The sequence below is a fragment of the Dermacentor andersoni genome, chromosome 1, assembly GCF_023375885.2.
Source record: "Dermacentor andersoni chromosome 1, qqDerAnde1_hic_scaffold, whole genome shotgun sequence".
NCBI lineage: Eukaryota > Metazoa > Arthropoda > Arachnida > Ixodida > Ixodidae > Dermacentor > Dermacentor andersoni.
The window spans coordinates 42,458,013-42,483,440 of NC_092814.1; the positions used below are offsets into that span (position 1 = coordinate 42,458,013).

Here is a 25,428-nt window from a genome sequence, read left to right on the forward strand (position 1 = left end):
GACACACACCAACTTGCCCCTCACTCCGTTCCTTCGTGCGCGCTTGATCGCGTTACCGCGAGCTCGCTCCCCTCTCCCTCTTTCCCTTTGCTCGCGTGGGAAGGCGGCACTCGTGAAGCCACCATCTTTCTTCTCTCACCGTCGCTCTCTTTCACTCGCGCCTAAAGCACATAGTGCGCGGAGCGCGATAGGAAATTATCGTACTCCGACTTTATACGGAACATCATGCGGGTCCACTTCCGCGGTCGCTATTGTTGCGCAGCGCGCAATTTGAGAGGTGCGTTTGCAAACATCCACCTGTAATTCAATCATTTGACCATCTACGTCCGCGGAAGACTCCATTTGTATCGACATTCCTTTGTGGCGGCAGTGAAATTTCGTTATATTTAAATGGCATAAACACGCACTTTGTTATATTGAGGTTCTAAATACATGGTGTTCTATGGAAAAGAGGTCATGAAAAGTTAAATACTTCATGATACCAAGAATTTCGTTATATCGAGGTTTAACTGTAATGAAGAACCATTTTCACCCTTAACATAAAACTACGTTCACATTTTTGTATATTCAAAATTTTGGCAAGCTTCTGTTAAATTGCACATTATGAAGCATTGTTTATTAAAAGCTCGACGAATGGAGCATTAGGAACAAAGAGGTAAATACCATATTTTTGCACGTAAACCCGTAACAAAAATGCAAAAAATGTAACAGTAATGTCAAGATGCGGGTTAAATGCGGATTTCAGCTTGAGGTGTGGATTCATGGCAGTGTGCAAAAATATTCGTATTTATGAATAGTGAATATTGTATTCACCATTCGAAAGTTTCAAATATTTGCACAACCCCAATTAGTTCTGGATGACTGACACGGGTGAACACAAGAAGCCCCAGTCTGGATGGAGCCAACATTTCCACAAGGGGGCTTGTCTTCATCAGGGCAGCCAGACCAACATTTTGACAACTACCCCCAATCAAAATGTTGGCTACATGTCCATGAGGCTTGCTTTGTTCACCTACTGTTCAACAATGCAAGTTTCCATCCTACTGTGGTGCCTTTGTTTAGTCTGAAGTTTTGAATAGGTATCTTTAAAGACAACTATAAAAATCAAGGCCATAATTGCATACTACAAATGTTTTGAACTCAATCTGTGCTCCCACATAAGCTAGAGAAGTGTAACCAAAGCAGCACCGCTGCACCTCTGTATGCAGCATGTACGCACATTATGCGTCAAGTGAGCACATGAACGAAGCGGTCGCTGCACTATACGCTGTTAGCCTAAACAGCATTTCATCATCATCATCAGCCTGGTTACACCCACTGCAGGGCAAAGGCCTCTCCCATACTTATCCAACTACCCCGGTCATGTACTAATTGTGGCCATGTTGTCCCTGCAACATCTGAATGCAATCTGAAACAGCATCTGAATGCATGCCAAGAACACTCGTCAAGCAAACTTATTTTCAGCACAAAATGATCACATGAATGAATGAATGTATGGTGTTTATTGGCACAAGGGCCAGGTATTGCCAAAGAGCGCCAGGTCCGTGGTGATGAGTTCGCAGTGTAGTTATGAGTTCTATGAAGTTGATGTCATGTGGCTGTAAAGGGGCCATAAAAATAGTCATTCTAGAGTGTGTAAAATATATCTTCTGTAATAAGATTATGTCGATGGCAAATGACATGTTCTAGGTGCAATAAAATCAATCGTGAAAGAATGATGCAATATAGAAAATATGGGAGATGGTAAAATTACCTGGTGCACTACTGCCTCGCCACAGCCCTTGAAACACAAGGGCCTAGAGGCCTGTGCTATACGAAACAGCTATCACAGTGGCATCCTCTGAAGAAAGGAGACGCTACGAATGTGTGGGGCTAATAACATGTAATACAACATCTTTCAGGAAACCTAGGACTGCGTTGGTGTCAAAGAGCAGTTCTGGGCCGAGTAACATTACAGGATGAAGGGGGATGTGCTGCCTGTATGCTAGGGAAAAATGTTTCCCTCAGACTCAGCTTCCCGACACTCCAGGAGGACATGGAGCACGGCCAGCCTTTCCCCACATCTACCACAGGTTGGAGGATCATTTCCAGTGAGTAAAAAGTTATGCGTGCCAAATGTGTGTGCTATTCTGAGACGACAGAATAGGACATCTGTTCGCCGTGATTTTGTTGCGGAGGGCCAAGAACCTAACTGTGGCTTTATCACATGCAGTTATTTATTTCTCTGTCCCACATGCGTTGCCAGTGGTTTCGTAGTTTCCTTCTTAAGAAGGGCTTCAGGTCTGTGACAGGGACCGAAGCAGTGATGTGGCCATCTGGTCCGCTAGAATGTTACCCTCAATGTCCCTATGGCCAGGCACCCAGCATATAATCACATGTTGGTTAGATATATATGCTTTACACAGGATGGAATAGAGTTCATTATTTACTGGATTTTTGTGCTTACAGAATGACATCAAGGCCTTCACAACACTTAGGGAGTCCGTATATATAACTGATTTCTGGAGTTTTGATTTCCTCAGATCCTTCACTGCCGACAATAGTGCGTTGGCCTCAGCCGTAAAGATAATTGTTTCTGGATGCAGTACATCGGATTCCGAGATGGATGGACCGACGGCTGCATAGGACACTCCGGCATGTGACTTGGAAGCGTCTGTGTAGAACTCTGTGCATGAGTGCTTGTACTCAAGTTCTAGGAAATGCATTCGGATTTCCACCTCTGGAGTGTGCTTTGTAAGTTTTAGAAAGGATGCGTCACATTCTATCACCTTCCACTCCCAAGGAGGTAAGAGCTTAGTTAGGTGCATTAAGCGATGCTCGAGGAGTGGGACAAGCATTTCATCGCTAAGCTCCTTCACATGCAGCGAGAAAGGCTGTCTTATAGAGGGACGAGTGTGGAAAAGTGTAGCACACATCATGTCGGTAACATTATTAAAACATGGATATTCAAGGTTAGAGCACACTTTAAGAAAATATGTAAAGCTGATGTATGATCTCTGCAGGTGGAGCGACCACTCATTCGATTCGGCATATAAACTTTCAATCGGCCTTGTTCTGAAAGAGCCAGTGGCTAAGCGGATACCTAGATGGTGGACAGGATCTAGCATCCTTAGCGTGCTCGGGGCTGCAGAGTTACACACTGCGGCACCATAATCCAATCGTGACCGAATTAGGCTCTTGTAGGGATTCATTAGACACTTCCTGTCACTACCCCATGTAATCTGGGATAGAAGTTTCATTAGGTTCATTGTTTTTAGACATTTTCCTTTAAGATGTTTAATGTGTGGAATGAAAGTGAGTCTATAGTCGAGTATAACACCTAGAAATTTGTGCTCTTTGTGTACAGGTATTTGTTGTCCACACAGTTCTAAGCAAGGATTCGGAAACAGGCCTCTCTTTTTTGTAAAAAGAACACAAGAACTCTTGTGAGGATTGATTTTAAATCAATTTTTCTCTGCCCACTTTGACACTTTGTTCAAGCCATGCTGTACCTGTCGCTCGCACACTGCGAGGTTACACGATTTGAAACCTATTTGAATGTCGTCCACGTAGACGGAATAAAAAATGGCCGGTGGTAATGAAGCACAAAGTGTTGTCATCTCAACAATAAAGAGTGTGCAGCTGAGCGCGCCTCCGTGGGGTACACCAGTTTCCTGTATAAAAGGACGTGACAGTACATTGCCGATTTTTACTGGAAGGTACAATTCGACAAATAGCTTTCCATTAGGTTTAGCATATTGCCATGAATGCCCATTTCTGACAAGCCTCTCAAGATGCCGTAGCGCCAGGTTGTGTCGTACGCCTTCTCCCTGTTAAGGAATATGGATAAGAAAAACTGTCTGTGTACAAATGCGTCACGGATATATCCTTCAAGACGTACAATATGATCGGTTGTGGAGCGCGCTTCTCTGAAGCCACACTGATAGGGATCAAGCATTTTGCTCTGTTCAAGAAAATGGATGACTCATTGAATATAATCATTTTTTTCAAATACCTTAAAAAGGCAACTTGTGAGGGCTATCGGGCGGTAACTTGCCAATGAGGAAGGGTCTTTGCCTTGTTTCAAAACAGGGACCACAATGGCTTCTTTCCATGCGGTTGGAAGGTATCCTGCAGCCCAAATAATGTTGAAAAGTACGAGTAGTGTACCTTACATGTCATTGTGTAGGTTTTTGATCATTTCATACATGATTCTGTCAGATCCCGGTGCAGAGCTCTTGCATGCGCTCAAGGCAGCTCTCAACTCGGCAATACTAAAAGGACGGTTGTACGGTTCACTCTGTCGGTATTTTCTTATGAATGGTTTACATTCTTCTATTTGCTTATATTTGAGAAAGGATTTGGATAATGGGTTGAACTTGACACGCTCTCAAAGTGCTCCCCAAGTGAGTCTGCCTGATATTTCAGTGTATCGCCTTGTGTGTTTACCAAAGGAAGTGAATATGTTTGTCGCCCTCTTATCCTATTAACCCTGTTCCAGACTATGGCCTCATCTGTATACGAGTTGATACCCGATAAAAACTTCTGCCAAATCTCTCTTCTGGCCTGTTGGCGCGTTCTCCTGCCTTGGGATTTTACTTTCTTAAAGTTAATAAGATTCTCCGCAGTGGGAGAGGTGCGTAGCAACCCCCACACTTTGCTCTTTTTCTTACGAGTGGTCCTACATTCGTCGTTCCGCCACGGGACACGCTGTTTGCATGCCAAGCCACTTACTTCAGATATGCATTTAGATGCGGCATCTATTATGAAGACTGTAAAATACTCCACAGCAGCATCTATTCCTAATAAAAACATGCCAGCCCATGAGATACAGTCAGAGTTTGGAATTTCTCCCACTCGGCTGTATCAACCTTCCACCTAGGAGCCTGTGGTGGATATTCATTGTCTTTAGATGTTCTTAGCAGTATGGGGAAATGGTCGCTCCCGTAAGGGTTGTTGGTAACTCCTCATTCAAGTTCAGGTAGTATAGACGGGGAAATTATGCTAAGATCTATTGAAGAAAAGGTTATGTTTGCAAGAGAGTAATATGTGGGTTCCTTCTTATTCAGCAGGCACGCACCAGAAGAAAAAAGGAACTGTTCAACAAGATGACGTCGCGCATCTAAACGAGGGTCACCCCACAGGTAGCTGTGTGCATTGAAATCGCCAAGAACAACATAAGGTTCTGGCAATTTATCTATAAAGGACAGAAATTCATGTTTGTTTAATTGGTAATGTGGGGGTATGTAAAGCGAGCAAATAGTAATAAATTTGTTTAGGAGAACAACTCAAACCGCCACTACTTCAAGGGCCGTTCGTAGCTGTAAATGTTGACACGCTATGCTTTTTTGGACTACAATGGCAACACCACCCCATGATGCGATAGCATCATCGCGATCTTTGCGAAAAGTAACATACTGTCGAAGAAAGTTTGTGTGTTTTGATTTTAAGTGTGTTTCCTGTAAACACAGCACTTTTGGATTGTGTTCATGGATCAGTTCTTGCACATCATCAAGGTTTCTTAGAATACCTTTGACGTTCCATTGAATAATTTGTGTATCCATCATAAAAGTAAATTGGTGCTGTGTGTACAGAAACAGAAATGGTGCCTTAGAATACAGAGCCCTTTGGAGGCCCTGTAACGGGAGTTTTGTCCTTTCTGGAGTGTTCGAGGGAGCCTCGCCGCTCCTTAGGCGCTTGGTGCGCCGCGAGGACAGATGTGGTGTCCATTGCCTCTTGTGAGGCGCCGCACATGCGCTCTTGCGAGCGAGAAGTTAGCCGAGAGGGTCCCGCCTTGGAGGGCAAGACCCCTGCGCCCACCAGCCCGGAGGTCGACGATGCTGCCTTTGGGTTTCAGCTGCACTGGCTGTTGCCAGCGCTGGAAAGGGCCAGGGAGGTTGAGGCAGCCTTGGCTGCGCTCACTTTCGGGGCCACTATCGGTCCTGCGGGATCATTGCGTGTAGCGCAAGTTGCCCCAGATAGCTTTTCTGGGGCCGGCAACGCAAGGGTGGCCTGGCCTGTTTGCTGGTTAGATGGAGTAGGCTTACCTACTTCCACCCTGAGGGCAGGAGCCAAAGGTACCTGCTTGCTGCACACGGGCTGGGCACTTGGCAGTGGCCACTGCGACGCTGGCCGCCGACGCGCCGCATCAGCATAAGGTGTGCTGTGGAAAGGTGAGCACCTCTTACGGGCTTCCTTAAACGAAATATTTTCTTTGACTTTGAGGGTGATTATGTCTTTTTCTTTCTTCCAGTTCGGACAGGAGTGTGAGTAGGCTGGATGGTCACCACTGCAGTTCACACAGTGAGGTGTGCCACTGCAGTTGTCGGAGGGGTGGCCCTGGACTCCACACTTTGCACAAGTCATTTGACCATGGCAGCTCTGCGAGCCATGGCCAAACCTCTGACATTGGAAACACCGTCTAGGGTTGGGGATATATGGCCAAACAGTTAACCTGATATATCCTGTTTCGATGGTGTCTGGCAGTACGCTGGATGCAAATGTTAGGACAAGATGCTTGGTGGGGATTTCCTTGTTGTCTTGTCTAAGGATAATACGTTTTACATTGGTGACATTTTGTTCTTTCCACCCTTCCAGGAGTTCCGCTTCTGTCAAATCTTGGAGGTCTGCCTCTGACACGACTCCATGTGAGCTATTCATTGATCTGTGTGGTGTAATAGAGACTGGTATATTGCCAAATGTCACAAGACTGTCTAGTTTCTCGTACTGATTTTTCTGAGGGACCTCAAGAAGAAGGTCTCCACTTGCCATTTTCGTCACTTTATAACCTGACCCTAAAGCTTCGGTCAAAAATTTTGCAACTGCGAAAGGCAAAATGAATCTGGCCTGTTTTGGCCTCACTGGCCTCGCTGTGTACAACATGGTATTTCGAGTAGAACTCTTTTGTGCAGGTGAAACATGTGCTTAAGTCATCGGTGCGTACCCTCTTCTGAGCGTGACGATCAAGTAGGCGGAGAAATGCAGGTGTTCCCATAGTATTTTAGTTCGTTTTCGGCAGCAATGGTGGCCACCCACCACGGAGCCCAACATGGTAACGCTGCAGGACTTAACACGTAAGGCTGCAGGCGCCAACCGTACATTGCCACTATAACCTATTATACCCAAGGGAGGGCACATACACAAGGTTAAACCTAGCCGCCCTAGGAAATTAGGAAGTAACGGAAGAGAAGAGATGATAGGACAGTAAAAGAAAGAAGATAGGAAAGAAAAAGGTTGAAGAGGGGGACAGGAAAAGGCGACTGCCAATTTACCGCAGCCTGGAGGTGCCGTCTACGTGAAGCAGAGGCTGAAGAGGCATGTTGTCTTTGCCGGGGGGCCTTAACGGTCCGAACACCCGGCATCGGCTCAACCCCCAGGATCCCCCTTTCCCCGGACACGGCTAAGCCGTGCATGGCTACACGCGGGAGGGTCCAACCCTCGTGTGCTCGGGTACGTGGTGTCGCAACACACCAAACGCCTGCTGACGCAGACGCCCCTGAGGGGACAAAATGATTACAATTAATTAGGGGTGTGTGAATATTAAAATATTCGAATATGAATCGACTATGAATACTATGCATCAAATAACGAACCGAACGATATGCACAAGTATTTATTAGCAAGTTGGTTTATTTTAACATGTTCATAACATGTTCAAAACCTCGTTCATATGTTCCCATTACGTACGTTTTCTGGCGCCAACGTTCACAATCGAGAACACAAGAAATGACCCAATAACGTTATGCTCGTTTTATTGGTTTATACGCTCCCGGAAAACGAGATTTTTCGGCACCAACGTTAAGTACGTCGCCATACTGCGACCGTACGATACGCTTTCCGGCCACTAGATCCCATGTAAACAAGAAAATCCGTGAGGTGCGTTTGATCGAAAACAGTACATAGTAGACCGCCGCGGCAGCTTCTCCACAATACTCGCCCGCCCGCCTCACGTGAAAACGCCGGCATGCACTGTTTCTCATTTCGGTAGCAGCAAATCGTCTCCGGGGTCATCGCCCGCAGCGTTCACAGCTATCACCGCCAATTATATTGCGATAAGCATCTTTGCCTATCTTTCACAACGCGAGGTGCCGTCGGAAGCTTAGTGCACGCTTTTAACAGGTGATAACCGAAAAGCGCCGCCGTTCCCTGCTGCAGACTGCGATCGTATACGTTTTCCGGCGCTAGATCTTATGTGAATGAGAAAAGGCGCGAGGCTCGCGCGAACGAGAACGGTGCATAGCCCCAATCTCACGTGAAAATGACGGCGCGCAGCTTATTCCGGTATCAGCAAATCTTCGTCCAGGTCGTCGCACGCCGTATCCACAGCTATCGCCGCCAATTAAACATATTGCGATAGCGATAAGCATCTTCACCTATCTGTTTTACAGCGCGTGCCGCGTAGTGCCATTGGTAGTGTACTGCATGCTTTTAGTAGGCGATAATCCAAATGCGCCGCCATTCCCTGCTGCAGGCAGTGTGATGTGGGCCTCACGTTTCACTTTGGCAGCATCCAACGTCGCCCACCAGCTCGAATTCGCTTTGGTTTCCCGTCGCCCTCTTAAAACACCACACATCAGGTAAACAGCAAAACGCGTCTGGGGCCGCCGGAGCACCACCAGCTGGACGCGCATCTCGTGCCGTTACGATTGGCGCAACGCTTCGCATTACGTAGTCAACAATAGCCGAGTATGTCAAACCTTTTTAGTTGTTCGGATCGTACGCTTTCCCGGTTAGTACGTTTTTTTCTCGTTTTTCTTTTCCCCAGAACAGATGAACAAGGTTCTACTGTACATTGTCATTGGTAAAAAAACATTTCACTAGTAAGCCATTTTACTAAATGATTGTGTATTTGGCTCATGTTCGCTTTGGAAAATTGTATAATTTCTGCTAGCTCTCTGTTCTCGACAACCTGTGCTTTATTACACCGCATCAACCTTCCGTAAGCCAGTCGTCACTGCTGTCATTTGCTGTCAAGCGAGAAGCTCAGGATTTGGGGTGGAACCTGCAAAATAGCGCACGCTCGCTGTTAGCAAGCTTGTGCTCCTTGCTACTGAGAGGCTGGCTTCCCTGCATAGCTTAAGCGTCCAGTGGCTAAGCGTGTTTTACAAGCACAATTTCACCCTCCCGAGGACAGGAGCGATAGATGTAATCTATGTGGGGCGAGAGGGACCCTCGACCAAATAATATGGGAATGTCCGTACCCTCCTGGGGGAACACACAAAATAGGTAGTAGAGACACCTGGGAGACCCTGCTGCACAGCTCGGACTCTGAGCTCCAGCTCCGGCTCGTCCAACTGGCTGAAGAGGCTGCTGGGACCCAAGACCTCCCAGCCTGCATCTGAGGCGGCGGCACTCGCCCTCTGACTTGCGTGTCGGGGGGTGGGTAGATCACCTTATCCGTTGGACAATAAAATTTATTCTATCTATCTATCTATCAACATGAAATTATCGCAAAATTCAGCACAGATCAGACACACTTACTTAGGTTAGATAGAAGTAAATGCTACGAACCATGTTTGCTCCCAAACAGCCAGCAATATATTCGATTTTTGTCGAACATTCGTATACAATCGAATATTCAAAAATTTTCATATACCTAGTTTTTCAATCGAATACAATTATTAAAAATATAATATTCAATACTATTCGAAATTTTCAAATATCTGATCACTCCTACAATTAATCATTCCTGCTGAACTTCAAAAGCAGCATTCAAACACACACCATAACAATGCCTCATTTTACACATAGCATGGCCACGCTGAACCTTTCACGCACTGTAACAAAGGTCAACCAGGCTGTGCCAAAAATCACTCCTCAGAATATCTTTCAAGCCCTGGGAAACAGCAAATGTGTGAAAACCCATCAGGACTGCATGAAAATGTTTCCAAACTAATGCAAGCACATGTGAATTGATTTGCTATGCATTACGGGAACTATTTCACTGCAGCTCGATGCAAGTTCCATGCTTGTGCTAAGCCAGGCTCCTGCACAAGCCCTACACTACCTCTCCCACATGTACAGGAAATGCTGTGAACTCGTTCTGCACGAAGCCTGCACCAGGTGAAACAAATGGCGACACACAGACGATGCCATGTTGCACTGGTGAAACTAATGACAAGTTGTAGCACCTACTAAACTAGTTCAAAAAGCGCAGGCAGATCAACTGAACCTGTAGCAAACTAGACATGATCATGCCTCATTTACATAATCACGTACCAAACATCACTTAGGTTCAATTGCTGCTAGCTCAAAGAACCTAATGCCTTTAATTTGCACCCCATGAGCACTAGTGAAATCACTCAGGGGACGTATTTTCAGACGATCACTTTCGGCGATAGCATCGCCTTCACCTGACGTAGTGCTCAACCAGCCAATCAGCTCATCCACTTTTGCTTAACCAACCAATCAGTGTGTGCCTCATGACCCAATTGATAGTATCACCGAAAATTATCGTCCCAGAATATGTCCCCAGTGCGAGTACCAACTAGGTGGCAGGCCAGCAAAGGGCCAAGCAATGGATACTGCTGAATACTTCTGTTTGGGTCACTTTCACAGAAGCTACTAGAGTTCCTAAACAATAATTGAAGATTTCATGAAATCGAAACTGCAGTACAAAAGTGCTTCGCTAGAGTGAGGGGAAACACATTGCATTCTTTGAAAACATTCTGAGTGAAATAAATCTTAAATTGAAAATTTAATTGCAACAAAGCTCACATTAGCTGAGGCTCAACTGCATTTTTGTCAGCATGAGGCCCAGGGGTACACTATCTGTGCGTACCCTGCAGGGGGGTTGTGTAAACAACTGTGATGGTGACCAAGAGGCTGAAAAGCTCAAAAACACCAATTACTATAGCCTGACACTACTGCCACCATCATGGGATAACTACAAGGTAACAGACTTTGGAAAAAAAACATTCACCGACGGTTATGATACTCCCTAATGCGAAGTTTGAGCGCAGCTCTATTTATATGTGTTTTCATTATGTGATATATTGCCTGGCGTGGACAATCTGTCTTGTGCCACACGTTCAAAATGAACCGATGTGTGGCGCGACTACCTCACTAATTGGGAGATCGCGTGAGGCAGTGCGTGGCTCATGCATGGGCGCAATTCACAGCAGCCGCTGTGAACAGAACTCCACTCATGCAGCACTTTGGTGAACAGACAATGCGTAGACTGCCTCGATGCGTGCACCCCCACGAACAGAATGGAGGCGAGTGAGCACATTGAGGCACCCTAACGACGTGCACTACTCTGGTGCCATCTCGTAGCCATCGTAGCCATAGTCTTTTCATGCTTTTGCCATACCCTCCTCCTCCATTTTCCACCTCATGGTTCCGCTGCACACTCCCCTACGCTTTCCTCGTCACGCTATCTTTGCTCTCGCCGTCTTTCAATGCCCACTTTGTTCGTTTGCTCGGTTACGACACTAACGCTCGCCACGAGAACGGGCACTTAAGACCTGCGCTCTAAAAAGCAATGATACATGGCATGTACATTACACTATCAATTTACCCTGCAGTGTGTTCACTTAAATTTCCAGTGCAAAAAAGCTTTTTCAATTCATGTCAATCATAGTGGTGCTACAACCTGAAAATTATCTGGCAAGCTTTGCTCACAATGTAGGTGGTGAGCTTCTTCAGGACGTCTTCGTTGGCCATTATGAAAGCTTTCGCCGTGTCCCCATCTGCAATGTTGGCCAGGATGCACAATGCCTGCTCCTTAACATCAGCACTGTGATCCCCTTCAAGAATGAGGATCACTGCCTGCATAATCTGTGTCCCATGGCTATCCATGATGTGGTCAATATGCTGCAGCAGAAAAGAAAAATTGCACAACTTGTCTTTTTGCACGTTATCATACAGCCAAAAACTACAAACACATGAAACATATTTTAAAGGGCAACTCCAGTGATTTTTAAACCATGTCAGGCTAATGACAATTTCATGTTCCCAAAACCCTTCTGTCACACGCCTGAAAGAATTTCTCTGCAAATTCAAGATTAACTTGAAATAAGAAAAAATGCAGAAAAACGAACAGTCAAGCCAACCTCATCGTGTGACGTAAACTGTGACGTGCCAGCCATGAATCACTATTCGCATTCAACCCACCACCAGGAGAGCCAGTTGCTAAGAACATTGGTCACCTAGCGCAGCACATTACAGTGCAACATGAACACCAAAGGTAGCCCTAACCACTGGTTTGATACATGCTGCTAGCATTTTAGTTGTTTTACCTCTTCTCAAGATAGCATTTGCATTCTCACTATTGGATGCATTCAAGCACTGCTTTCTACATTTGTATGTCAATTTATAGACACTTTAATTCTTTGCCCTGGAGAGCACTGGTGACAGGTCAAAGCACCGACCAGTGGTGCATTTGTTTACATCGGCAGGCACAGTGACCCTATGTCATGTGCTTGAAATACAGTCAAACCTCGTCATAATGAAACGGGATACAGTCGATCCCAGTTATATCAAACTCAGACATATAGAACTATTGTCTATATCTAACAGTTGTAAAATCCCCTTGAAAATCCCATGCAAAAGCATATCGATGTACTGCGCATACTTCGAAATCCTGTTCACTGACATATTCTATATATATTGAACGCCAAGTCGTGCCATGCCCCTGCAAATGCGCTTCGCCTAACTAAAAAGCACTCACTTCTTGTGTGGGCGTAAATATTTAATGCCAACAAATGTGAAACGGCACTGTTATGCCAGATGCTTCCAAACAACATTATGAATCTGAAGGGCAGTACATACCATGGAGGAAAAAAATTTGGAGGACGCTTAAGCTTCGCCTTTAAGAGTGGAACGCGATGGCATTCAAAGACCCCTTACTGCTTTTCATGCTTCCCGGCAACTGCAGCTTATGTAATCGTAACATTTACTGGGAAACGCTGGCGGGGAACGCTATGCACAAGGGCAAGCTTTCTGGTAGAAACGCGGCCTCTTGAGTGGGTCGATCTCCTGTTATCGTTTCACACTTTTAATATTTCAGTCTGAGAAGAGCTAACATGAAAGATATGCGTTGTCGGTGTTTTTTTTTTTTTTTTCATTACATTTCTTTGTGGGTTACCATTCTCAAAATTCCAAGCAATAACTTTGTAAAGAATAAAAGACAAGGTATATGAGCAACTTTGGTAGTAGAAGAGTGGTTGGGTATGCGTGGTTCAGAATTTGGTTCAAAATTCATTTTGCCAAAGCAACGTCCGATGCTGGACACCGGATGCGAGGCGCTGACGTCAGATTTTCTGCGACACGGGGCCCTTAACACTATCATGTTAAATTAAGCACTATGCTCCAGATTAGCTCGCTGTGCATATGGATGGCTTGTGCAAACTGCGGCCATTTGTTATTGGCAAGAGTACATCACTAATCTGCTTCAAGAATGCGAAGGGCCTTCCAGTTAGATACGTGTTCCACAAGGAAGCGTGGATGACATTCAATCTTTTCACTGAGTGGCACCGCACATCGGATGCCGAACTGGAGCTGGTGGTGGTGGGGTTGCAGCAGGCAAAGTTAGCCTGGCATGCACAGCTGGCAATTGTTCCACCTGGGCCTCGTGCGAGTTGAGATGAGGGGTGTGTCACCAGGTGTCGAAGAGCCCCGTGATTTGCATGAAGGCAATCAGCAGTTGTTTTACTCTCTTCCCGATTGCCATGGGCCCTCCGAGAAAAACAACGTCTTCATAGGTACCGTGCGAAAGACCATATTTTTGCAGGCTGTCGACCATTACTTTTCTTTCCATGTCGAACTGCAAGCATAGGCAAATTAAACGTTCGATGTCGCTAATACCACCACAGAAGGCACAGAGCGGGGAAACACATTGTCCAGTTTTAAATAACCAAGCCGGGGTGAATGCAGAGTCGGTTCTGTTGTGGTATAACAGTATGGCTTTTTCACAAGTAACTCCATGAGTCACACAGGCTTGGTGTGGAGTCTTGTAGATCACCTTAATTGTGATTGCGGATTGCATCCTAAGAGTTTTGAAAGATGTTTGGTACTCTCACTTTTGCAACACATGTAAGCACTAGGCATGCAAGAGCGTCAGCTTTCTCATTTCCTTTAATGTCTATGTGGGATGGGATCCACTGAAATTTTACGTTAAATCCCTCGCTCATTAGATCTTTATACAGTGCCAGAGATTGCCTTGTAACTACGCCTGAGGTAGGCCACGATAACTGGAGATGCTGCGCTGCCAGGTTTATCTTCTTGTAGAAGATGCTTTCCAAAGGGCATTTTAGGATTCCATGAGTGGCCAAAATAAATCCGACCCCAACATCCACTTGGACGGACCTTTAGATTAGTTTTAATTTAACAAAACCACCGCATGCCACATCCGCACTTCGCGAAAAGAGCTATTGTGGCAACAGCGTGCAAGACTCATCGCTGTGCAATTCACAGGTCTGCACTGAACACACAGTTTCATTCGTGCCCGTTACATGTCAGTGGGAATGGCCTTGAATGTTCTGAAAAGCTGAATGGCATTTTCGAAGCTAACAGCATGTGTGTAGTGTCGCAGTCACCAACACAGAGGCCGGAGGGAAAGAGCCGAGAATGAAGGAAGTACATACCAACCGCAAGACGTCGGAGTGCCGAGTGGCACGACGTAAGAGGCCCGCGGACATTTTAGCACAGTCGAGAAGCGAGGATGACTGGTTCCAACAGAAAGTCGGTTCCGAAATCCGGCAATCAGCCATTTAAATTATGCATATTGTAAGGGAAACGCGGCATCTCAATACAAGTGCATTGATGGCTGCACAGCACATATCCATACAGGCTGCTTTGCTTCCAGAGAGCGTCTATTTCTAGCTTTTCTTGAATAAAAATAATGCGAATCCCATGCAGTGAGGAAATCGATGTAGGCAAAGCTCTCTGTGTTGTTTGCTTTGATTGACGATAATTAGCAGTGATGTTGACGGCGAGTGTTTCATTTCTTCAACGTTTAGTCCCAACACAAGAGTGGTGAGTTGACGTTAAACATTACTTTGTGTGCACCACTACTGTTTGCCTGCGTAGTACACAAAACACATAGGGGGAGGTGTTTGCTTGAAATGTTGTTGTGCTCCATACTTCATAACCTCCAAGAGGGTTGAGCATATTCATTGCCTTACATGGCACATTGCATCGTGGCAGAAGTATTAAACTTCCATTGAATTATGGGGCTGTACATGTCAAAACCACAATCGGATTATCAGTCACGCCATAGTGGCGGACTCCTGATTAATTTTGGTCTTGTGGTGTTCTTTAACGTGCACCTAAATGTAAGTGCATGACAGACAGACAGACAACGAACTTTATTGAATCCTGAGGAGCTACTTTCGGGACCTCCTAACGGGAGGCCATTGTAGCCGCTGGCCGCGCCCACGTAAATGACAGAACACATGAGCATTTTTTATTTCGCCTCCATCGAAATGCAGCTACCGCGATCTGCATAAAACCCGCAACATCGAGCAATGCCATAGCTGCAAAGCTACTGCGGCAGGCACAGAAGTGTTGATTTGATGTGCAACCACTTCTGTAGCGTCGCCTAGACCCTACGGTGCACTTCATGTGGCTGTGCTTCTGCCCACCCCGTCTAAGTTGTCTGTTTGACAAATTTGCATGGTGTTTATTTTCCAGAAATAGCAGAAATGTACTATACCGTCCCTTTAACTTAAATTTACCCCTTTGCTTGCAACTGCTGCCATGTCTATAGTAGTAGCGTTTCCTTGCCATCTCACGGAGAAGTAAAGTGGTAAGTTCTGGCTTTTCACAATCTCGGGAAACTGTCAGAGACAAGCGGAGATCTCAGATAAGCATCAGATAGTCATATTTTATACTTCGAATTATTGATATATCAAAATATTTCGAGATTTCCTTTGAGTTCGATATATCCAGGATCGACTGCACAACAATATAATGTATGTAATAAAGCAAGGGAAATTCCCAAGTTCCCCTTGAAATCTCCATAGAGATTCACAGTGCAGTAACGAATGCAATAATGCATATAACAAAATAATTGATGTAAAGAAGTAATTCCGGCTCCCTCTTCAACTTTTCATTCTATATAGCAGGCTGTGCTTTGGTAACATCTAATAATACCAGAACAAAGTAAAACATGCACATTTTGCTTATGTAAGCACCGTCGAATCACTCTTAGTTGGGCCGGTGTGAGCAATCGGATACCTTTGAAAACAGTGAGCTGTTATCCTGCCTATTCATTATTCTTCATACTCTTTTCATGGCTACAAGTCATGTGTTCCATAAATTAAATATAGATTAGGACTTCACGCATATGACTGCTCATTTAGAAAACGCTCATGGAAATGTTTCATGGAAATGCCAATGCCAGAACTTACACCGTTGGCAGCTTAACGAGCCAATTGTTTAACCACCACTTGGTGCCCGTTTGGGATAAAAGGCAAACATGATGATGTGTGGTGTTTTATGGCGCAAGGGCCAGGTATGGCCAAAGAGCGCCATGACAAATGTAATGTTAATGGTGCATTGTGAATGGTGTAGACAATGAATTCCTCAATGATACAATGCTAAAAGGAAAACAGTGTATCTCAGGAGCTAAATAACGAGTTAGCATAACAATACATCAAAGTACAACCATGTATGCAGTCACATTTAATTTAGGGAAGCACCAGCGAGTGCAATTGACAAACTTTGAAAATGGAATGGCAACATAGCGATGTTGGTGCACTGTGTCACCACTTCTCGCTTTTTGAGTGTGCACTGTACGAGATGAAGAATGGTTGCTTTCTAATTTGTATGGGAAAAGCTAACTACAAACACAGTTTTCTTTGTACTAATGGCTTAAGCTTCAGGTGAGGCAAGCCCGTAGCAGAAGCATGAACTTGGCAACTGTGCTAAGCCTAACTTCCGCTGAACTTTAGCCACATTGGCTCAAACTGTGTGTGCAGCTAGTGAGGGCTAAAGTTTGTGTAACAGCGTAACACCACTTGTAACCCACCACTTGCTCTTTCACACAGAATGTAACTTCTCACAATGGCAACTTCTCGCACCAAACACTAGCTCACAATCATTGACTCGTTAAAGCTGTTGTCGCTGTCGTCTGCCCTTCATTCCCAGCATGCTCTGCATATACAACTACTTACATCATAACACAATGTGACCAGTAACTGAAGAGTGTGGGGATGCGTGACTCTCACGCGTCCCCTGATATTTTGTTTTCCCGCATAGCTCCTGTCTTCTACAGTGCGGCTTCGCCGCGTGGCCTGGCGCCCGCGGCGGTCGGAGTGGTTGAGGTGCAGTGCGAGAGATGGCGCGAGTGTTGCACTGCTAGCGCCGCCTCACGGCAGGGTTACTTGGGGGTGCGGAAAAGATAAGGGGCGCTCTTTGGCGGCGGATCGGCAAGTGCCACGGACGTCCCGCGCGCGCCGATCCATGCTTCTGCGAGACCGCTTCGCGTTGCCTGCCTTCGAACGCGCCACCGTTCGCATGACCGTACACGCGAACGACCAGGCGTTGGGATCCAGCATGGGGCGAACATATTTGCTCGCTATATGGTCGCGGTGAGTCGGACTTCTAGATTTGTCGCGCGCCCATCGGCATGTTTTGTGGATAGCAACTCGGCTAGCAGGCATTGATCTATGAAAGGTGCAATAAATGCCCTTGTGATTGTTTGCACTACTGTGTTGTCGTTCCTTTGTCCCACGAGTACGGGTGAGAACCCCACAAGAGAAGGCAAGATAGGTGGTTCTAGGCAATTAATGAAATTAATTTATAAAAGATCTGCAGAACTCTCAAGCCTGCAGTTTTGAAGAAATTACAGAAGTGTGCAGAGGATCATACCCAGTGAATTTCGTGGACATACATTGACACCGAAAAATCAACGGAGTTGCCCTTTAAACACTGTGCTAAGCACCCAACAATGCATACGTAGAAAATTGGTGAAGATACTTTTTGCTTATTAAACCATAAACTTCTCCTTAAGCTAAAGTATCTAAGTTTTGAACATTACAAAGCTGAAATGTGTATAGTTAATTGCTTGTCTCTGTTAGTATCTTATACACAGTGGAAATTAAGGTGGAGAAACAGACCTGCTTGATGGAGAGCAAGTTGCGCAGCAGGCCGAGTGTCTTCATTAGCACACTGACATCAGGGTCCGAGAGGAGCCTGAAGACCTGGTCAGTGCCAAGTGTCGACAGGATCTGAGACTTTATCTTCTGGTCAGCTTGGAAGGCCATGTTCATAAGGGCCCAGACCCCATTGAGTCGCAGGGCCGGCTCATCTCGCCGTGTCAGGCCACACAGCAGCTCCACTGCACCACACTCCAGGATGGGCTGCAGGTGGGCACAGTGCTGGGCCCAGTCAGTCCCCTCAGGGCACGCACACAAGCGCCATACAGCAATGCGGGTGGCAGCAGTGCAAGTAGAGGGGGCAGCAGCAGGGGATTTGGGGAGGGAGCAACCGCAGGAGCAAAATTTTTGTGCTTGACCCTAAACGGGCAGCTTTCAACCTAATACAGTCGAACCTCATTACAGTGAACAGCACAAATGTTGTAATTACTTTTATATATAGCTAATATTTGATGCACAAAGTCGCATCAGAAACTCCTTCCAAACTAACGCAATTCAATTGGCAACTAGTAAAGCACAGAAGTAGAGGGAGCCATGCGAGTTAAAAGGCAACACAACAGGCACCGAAATGGCACCTGTTGGTCCCTTGCCTGTCAAATTAGATGTCAGCAACAGTTACAGGCAACATAAATGGTTGGCACAATAAGCTTGCTGTTGTGCTTTGGCGCTTTGTTAGTAAAGACCTGTTTCAACAATTTCTCACCATTTCCACCTAAATTTGACAAAAGTAAGTGAGCAAGCTGTGCCAACAGTTGCACTACATCCACTTTTGCAACTATACTATAGGCAAACCAAATCAGTTGGTATAAGGAACTAAGTGCTACATCTCCATTAACATTCCACCTTGGGCTAGCCGTTCCAGCAGTGCACTTGAGCTCTACTAAGGCATCTTAAAGCAACAAGCAGACTGTGCAGGACATTGAACACTGTGATGTAAAAAAGCAGACATACCGCATTTACTAAATTTTAACATGCCCTCGATTGTAATAAACACCCGTTTTTCGTGACCAAAAAACAGGAAAAAAAGAAAATACGCTCGATTGTAACGTGCACCTGCTGGCCGTGACCTAAAGAAAAAAAAAAGAGTCCTTTACAGTAACGTGCACCTCATTCTTTCTTACAGAAATACAACTTTCTCTCATTTGGAAAAAACTCTGGAAAAACTGGAAAAACATTTCTCAACTGGAAAAAACATTTGGAAAAGATTTACTCCCAATACACTAAAGATGCGATACATAAAAGAAAGTCTGAGTTTTACACAAAAGGCGAAGCATCAATTACGATAGCAAATTAGTACACAGCTATGCGAAAAGTAAGGGTAGTAGTTTTATCGGTCGTGTAAACTTTTAAATGTTCGCTTACTAACTAAATTAACAAGCATGGTGTCACGCACACACAAGCATGAACATGTCTCACTCATTGACTGCGGAAACTCTAAATGCTGGAGTGAGGAAGTGCGACAGCAGGAGCGAGGGAATTGACCATTGTGCGGCCTCTCGCTTCAACGCGAACTAAGAGAGAACCCAGCGCGGTGCGCCTAGATGCGTAGAATCTTGTGTCCGCCGTAGATCGCTTTCAAGATAGGGGCCGCGTGGCCGTGCTGTACTATGTAGCAGCTGCTGGTATAGAACGCCTCTCCTATTTGTGCCAGTCCTGCAGCAAGTTTCGGAAACTCCGAACGCCTGTGATGCGGCCCGATGTCCATCCATCTCCGCACACGTGATCGCTTTCCTTCTAATTGCGGCATCGTGATGAACTCGGCATGCCTTTGCAGTCGACACTTCCATGCTGATAGAGCAAATGCAGAAAACGGGAAGACGGACGGTGCACTAACCTAGGCCAACGGAAGCATTGCCTAAGCACACGTACTACAGCACATGGAGCTAAGTTTGAAGCGTGTATGAGGCGGCCGTTTTGGAATGTCGATGGCGATATGGTAACGCAGATTTAGGGTTGTACTCGATTCCAATGCGCACGCAATTTTTGGACCCGTTTTATCTGAAAAAAGTGTGCGTTAGATTCGAGTAAATATGGTACTTGGCTACAGAACTTGGGAACGCAATTTGACATGCAAAAATTAACATGATACAACTTCCCTGAGTATATGCCAATAAAATTGACTTTAGTCAAGTTCACTGTAACACTGTTTGACTGTAATCACTAAGCAAGCTAAATTACTAAGAACACTACAAATTGTCATCTATTATTGTTACCAGTTCACTTTAAACAAGCACCAACCTGTGTATCAAGAGATGTCACTTATACTAACTGGCTACAACATAGCATCATGAACCAATGATGCTCAGGGGTACACCAGGCACAACGTAAGTAGTGACCAAACGTATTAGCCTTGGCCACATAAAACTGACTATGCCGATGTTTATTAGATGGTTTAAAGGGGCCGCCACTATTTGTTAAATATATGCAGTGAGAGTAGGTGATGATGAGAGGATTACACTGATGGGAACAAATGTGACTTTATGAGATAACGTATATTCTTTTATAAGGGCAACACTTTTCATCAAAAACTTAGGCCAGAATGTTTTGGGTGCAGCCCATATACAAAATAATGTATTTGTATCTAATTGGAAAATTAACAGGCTTACCACAAGAGCGCTGTTACAAAATGAAGGCATCCTTGGACATAGCCTCACACGTCACACCACACATAAGGTTGTGCAATGAAAAAAACTACTGGAGTGTTACAGCTCATAGCGCCCGCGTACATTTCAGCTGGCATGAGAATTGCGAAAGCCTACTGTACAAACATGTAAAGTACATATGGAAGAGTCGACCAACACTAAGTAACACGCATACATGGCACAAACGCTTACAGACCGCGAAATAGGACAAACTGCACGGTGGGGGACACGAATTTCACAGGTGCTTAGTCAACGACTGTAGAAACAACCAATGAGGAGACCTATATGTATACCTCTATGTTCCATGCCTAAAACAAGCTGTTCAAAGGTAAAACCATCCTTGGATGCTAGATCAGATGTGATGCTGCTCATAAAACGGCGTTGTCACATGAAATGTGAACAGAACATTTGAGTAAAAACAACTGTATACTTTTTGGCGCAGGAGCGCTAGCGTATGCACGAAGCATGAAAAGTCTCACATCAGAGCAGTATGACATGCAGCAGCACAGAGCTGTCTGCGAAAGGTCGCAGGGTCGAAAAGTGTGACAGCACAAACTGTGGGGCGTCAGGAAATGAATTTCGTGACGATATTAAGTAAGAGAATTAGAGTCTTGCCAAAAAATATTCAACTGCGACCGGATTCTGACTGCGATTATAACCAAAGAGGAGGCCAAAATGCATCTGTGTGTCGCGTCGTTACTGCATGAAGATACTGCTACACGGCCATGCCTGAGGTGCGCACGTGGGAAAAGGATGTGAACCATACATGAATAATTTTTTCCAGGAATACTTAGGTTCAAATTTAGGGGTGCAGCCATACACTGGTGCCCTTATACAAGAATACACAGTACATAAGGAACTCTAAAATCGGCACAGGAATGTGAAGTATGACACGCAAGTTTGCTCTACAGTGAACCACCACCAGAAGTAGTCATTCATACCACAAGACCTCACATCAACACACACACACACACACCGTAGTCATAGAGTCCACTCGAATCTTCATTAAATTAGTACTATTTATCTGCTACTGTTAAGGCTTATTATCTAAATATACTTTGTTTGTCAAGCACAGATAAATTTGGAGAAAAATGGCACTGCTCCAACTCCAAAAATACTGGGCACAGGGCTACGTGCAGCCCACAAGGTTCTTACAAAACACCCAACGTAAAATTCAAGAACAATTCAAAAATTTCCAGGTTGCTGAAGGCCAAAATCCAGATCTCGTCTGCAATTCTTTACAGCCACGCAGCCATTCAATTGCACACATGCTTCAAGCTCTTCATGTGGCTTTTCTTGAGTTTCTCATTGTAACAATGTCAATTGCATTGCAGCCCGTCACATACACTTCACTTGAGGGTTATTAGTGTCTGGCTACACCCCAAAGATAGTTGTCATGTTAAAGCCACATGGCTGAAACGTACTTTCCTCCACACATTTAGAGTTTAGGCCTCAAAAACATAGCCATGATGGCTGCAATGTAAACAGACTAAAAAAACAAATATGGTGGTATGGCTTGGTAATTTGAACTGGCTTTCGTCTAGCAATGCGATGAAAATTGGTATTTAAACAAGCCTCTTGTCAGTGGCTGTGGACATGCCAGAATGGAACCACTCAGCGAAACTGTATATAGGACTGCTTCCCGACAAAGTCTTCACAGCATAGCGTCGATGTAGAGAATCGCATTTATTTTCAAGCAGTGGCTACCCTCTCCGAGATTCAGGCTTATCTGATTGCGTGTAAACGGAACAGCGTGCATCGGCGCATTCACGATTTCTTCAAGCCTACTGCCGAGCCCGAATAAGTGCGTGGAAATAAAGGATTTCATTTTTTTTTTTAATCTGCTTTTTCGGACACCTGTTTATTCGGACATTTCCGCAGTCCCCGTGAGGTTCGAATAAACGGTCGGCGACTGTACTTATTTCTTTAATGTCTCTCGACAGTGTGCGTAAAGTGCCTGGAAATGTGCTTCACCAACAGACAGTACAGAGAAGTCAGAGTTACGAACTACTGTGGTTTACTGAAAGCCATTTCTACATAATAGACCAGGGCGATGCCAAAGCACATAATTCCTAACTTTCTGGTATAACATAAAACTATTCTTATCTGTTTTCATTCCAAAGCTGCCATTAGCGCTTCATGATAGGTCAAAATGTCTCGGGCTTTGTCCGTATGGGCATAAAAACAGATTGAAATAGTTGTATGCTATACAGTCCCTGGGGAAAGAGAAGCCTGCCTGCTGAAGGCGCTGCAGCGCACGCCTCCGTAATATCTAGTTCGCTCGCAGCGCACTCAGTCTACTTTTACTGCGATAGCAAATACATGGACACTCCAAGCGCATTTCTGCCGTTGCCGTGATGTTTTGTATAAAGTCAAAGGGCGATAACATTGTCGCCGGCGTCATACATTGTATGTGCAAGTGAAAGCGCACAAGGGTGAGCCAACAATGGCGGCTCAATCCTGTGCACGCAAAGAAGTAAAGTGGGGACGTAGTGTGCTATCTTCCGTTGCATGCAAGGCACCAAGGGGAGGGGTGCAGTGTCCTACTTCGGTGGCTACTGCGCATGGAGCAGCCGTGCGGCCCCTATGTCAGTAAGCAATTTGCGATGCGAGAGGTGTATGTTAAATGTTGATAGCTTCGTGTGCACTGTGCTTTCAGTGCTTAGTTCGCATTGAAGTGAGACGCAGCACAAAGGTCAATTCGCTCGCTGCTGCTGCCGCACTTCCTCACTCCGACGTTTTGACAGCAAGTTTCCGCAGTCATCGAGTGACATGTGTTCATGTTTGCTTGTGCGCGTGACACCATGCTTGTTAATTTAGTAAGCGAATGTTTACAAGTTTATACAGCTGATCAAGCTACTATGCTTACTTCGTACAGCTGTCTACTAATTTGCTATCGCAATCGATGCGTTGCCTTACGGGCGAATCTGACTTTTTTTGTTGTCTTGCGCCTCAGGGAGCGCCACACCACTCAGTCCACTCAACCGTCTTCTAGTATACACTCTAAATACAGCCACCCTGGCATGCCTGGCCGTTCCGACAGCAACGACGACAGCCGGGAGTGGCCGCACATGCGATGATGGTCACTTGCCGGAAACACCAAAAAGTGCAGTGTTACAAGCGAGAAAATTATGAGAAATTGTGCAGGAGGTGCCATTGCGCGGTGTGCGGAATGTGAACGGCTGCACTCTTTTTTGGAGAACAAGTCAACTCGCTGTTCGTGGTCACTGCCAGAGCACACATGCCGAAGCCATTCTGGCACAGCCTGGCGCAATTTCGGTCAATTTTCTGTGTTTGGCACAGTTTGGTGCAGGAGTATCACCCCTGTTAAATGGTTAAGGGCCCTTGAATCTCTTTCCAAGTTCCAGGGTTTCGAAGGATTTCAAGGAGCTGTACAAACCATGTGCACAGCGTCCTTCTTTGTGGGAGTTCCTCACCTCTCAAAAAGAGTGTGTACTCTCGCTGACACTGGCACCAATTTTCTTGACCGGTCAACACAATCTCAGTGCATTATCAAGACATCCCACTCCCCTAGGGCTGACTGACTGACCACCACAGTGTTGTGGTTAAATGCATAAAACTAAAGCACCCATTTGCCATTTTCATCTTGGCAGATAACGTCAAACACCCTAACCTCTCAAAAAGAGTGTGTACTTTCGCTGACACTGGTACCAATTTTCTTGACCAGTCAAGACAACCTCAGCTGCCTGCCTTATCAAGACATCCCAATCCTCTAGGGCTGACTAACTGACCACCACAGTGTCGTGGTTAAATGCATAAAACTAAAGCATTCATTTGCCATTTTCACTCTGGCAGGTTACGTCAAACATATAGAAATACATAGACAAACAGAAGCAGTTGAAGCTGCTCCTCAGGTTTCACAGAAACGTGTTTCAGAGCCCCTTAAAAAGCAGCAGAGCAGTAAGCAAGCAAGCCCAAGCCTACCTCCTTGCTTGGTGAGAATTCAAGCAGCAGGTTGCACAGAGTGGATGAAGCCACAAGAAGGATGTCATCGGGAGCATTATGAAGGAGGCGCATGAGTGGCCGCCACACGGCATGATCCTGAAAAGTGGTGCGCAGCTGCTGCACAGAGCGCGACAGCGAGTGCAGACAGCGCACTGCTGCCAACCGCACACGTGGGTTTGTGTCCGACAGGCTTGACACCACGTGCTCCATCAGCGAGTCAGTCTCGATGATCTGCCCAAAACAGAAACACCATGGGCTATTTACCAAATAGGGTAGCTACACAACAAATTTGGACCAACATAAACAGTAACTTAGTGTGCTGTTAGCTAAGATAACTTACACAGAGCTAAAGTGTCCCGAGAAAAATTCTGAAAATTGCACTAAGGAAGGCAGTGTCTGCTAACCAGGGCACAAAGGATAGCAGCAAATTTTTTGGTGCCAAGTGACAGCTTCCAAGTTGCACTAACAGATGAGGTCGCATAAGCTGACACGCAGACAACAGATGGTATAAAATGCATGCCAAGCGCACACCCTGTTTTGCCACTGCCATGCACTTTTTACATTACCACAGTGATTAATTTGATTCTGACGACAGAACATAAATAAGTAAACCAACAGAGAAGCTGCAGTGATCAATGACAGTGCACATGCCACCCTGGCTTCATCTACAATACTTTTCATCATGAGCACCACTATGTACTTTTCCCAAAGCATCAAATACCCTACAGAAGTAAAAAAGG

The 25,428-nt window shown here is 45.4% G+C and overlaps 1 protein-coding gene across 9 annotated transcripts in view; it reads right to left on the reverse strand.

Moving 5' to 3' along the window:
• Positions 1-25,428, reverse strand: part of LOC126545917 (armadillo repeat-containing protein 8-like) — an 88,714-nt gene that overhangs the window by 24,908 nt on the left and 38,378 nt on the right. For 3 of the 9 annotated variants that reach the window (XR_011892474.1, XR_011892478.1, XR_011892484.1), the window contains 4 exons: positions 24,668-24,919; positions 18,042-18,320; positions 11,602-11,793; positions 9,180-9,370 (listed from right to left, as the gene is read on the reverse strand). Coding sequence is in view for 4 of the 9 variants with exons in the window: in XM_055061370.2 (XP_054917345.1) it covers positions 11,602-11,793; positions 18,042-18,320; positions 24,668-24,919 (723 nt within the window). In the remaining 5 variants the exon portion in view is untranslated. The remainder of the gene's footprint in view (positions 1-9,179; positions 9,371-11,601; positions 11,794-18,041; positions 18,321-24,667; positions 24,920-25,428) is intronic. The other 6 variants (XM_055061370.2, XM_050193960.3, XM_050193964.3 and 3 more) reach the window with 4 other exon arrangements.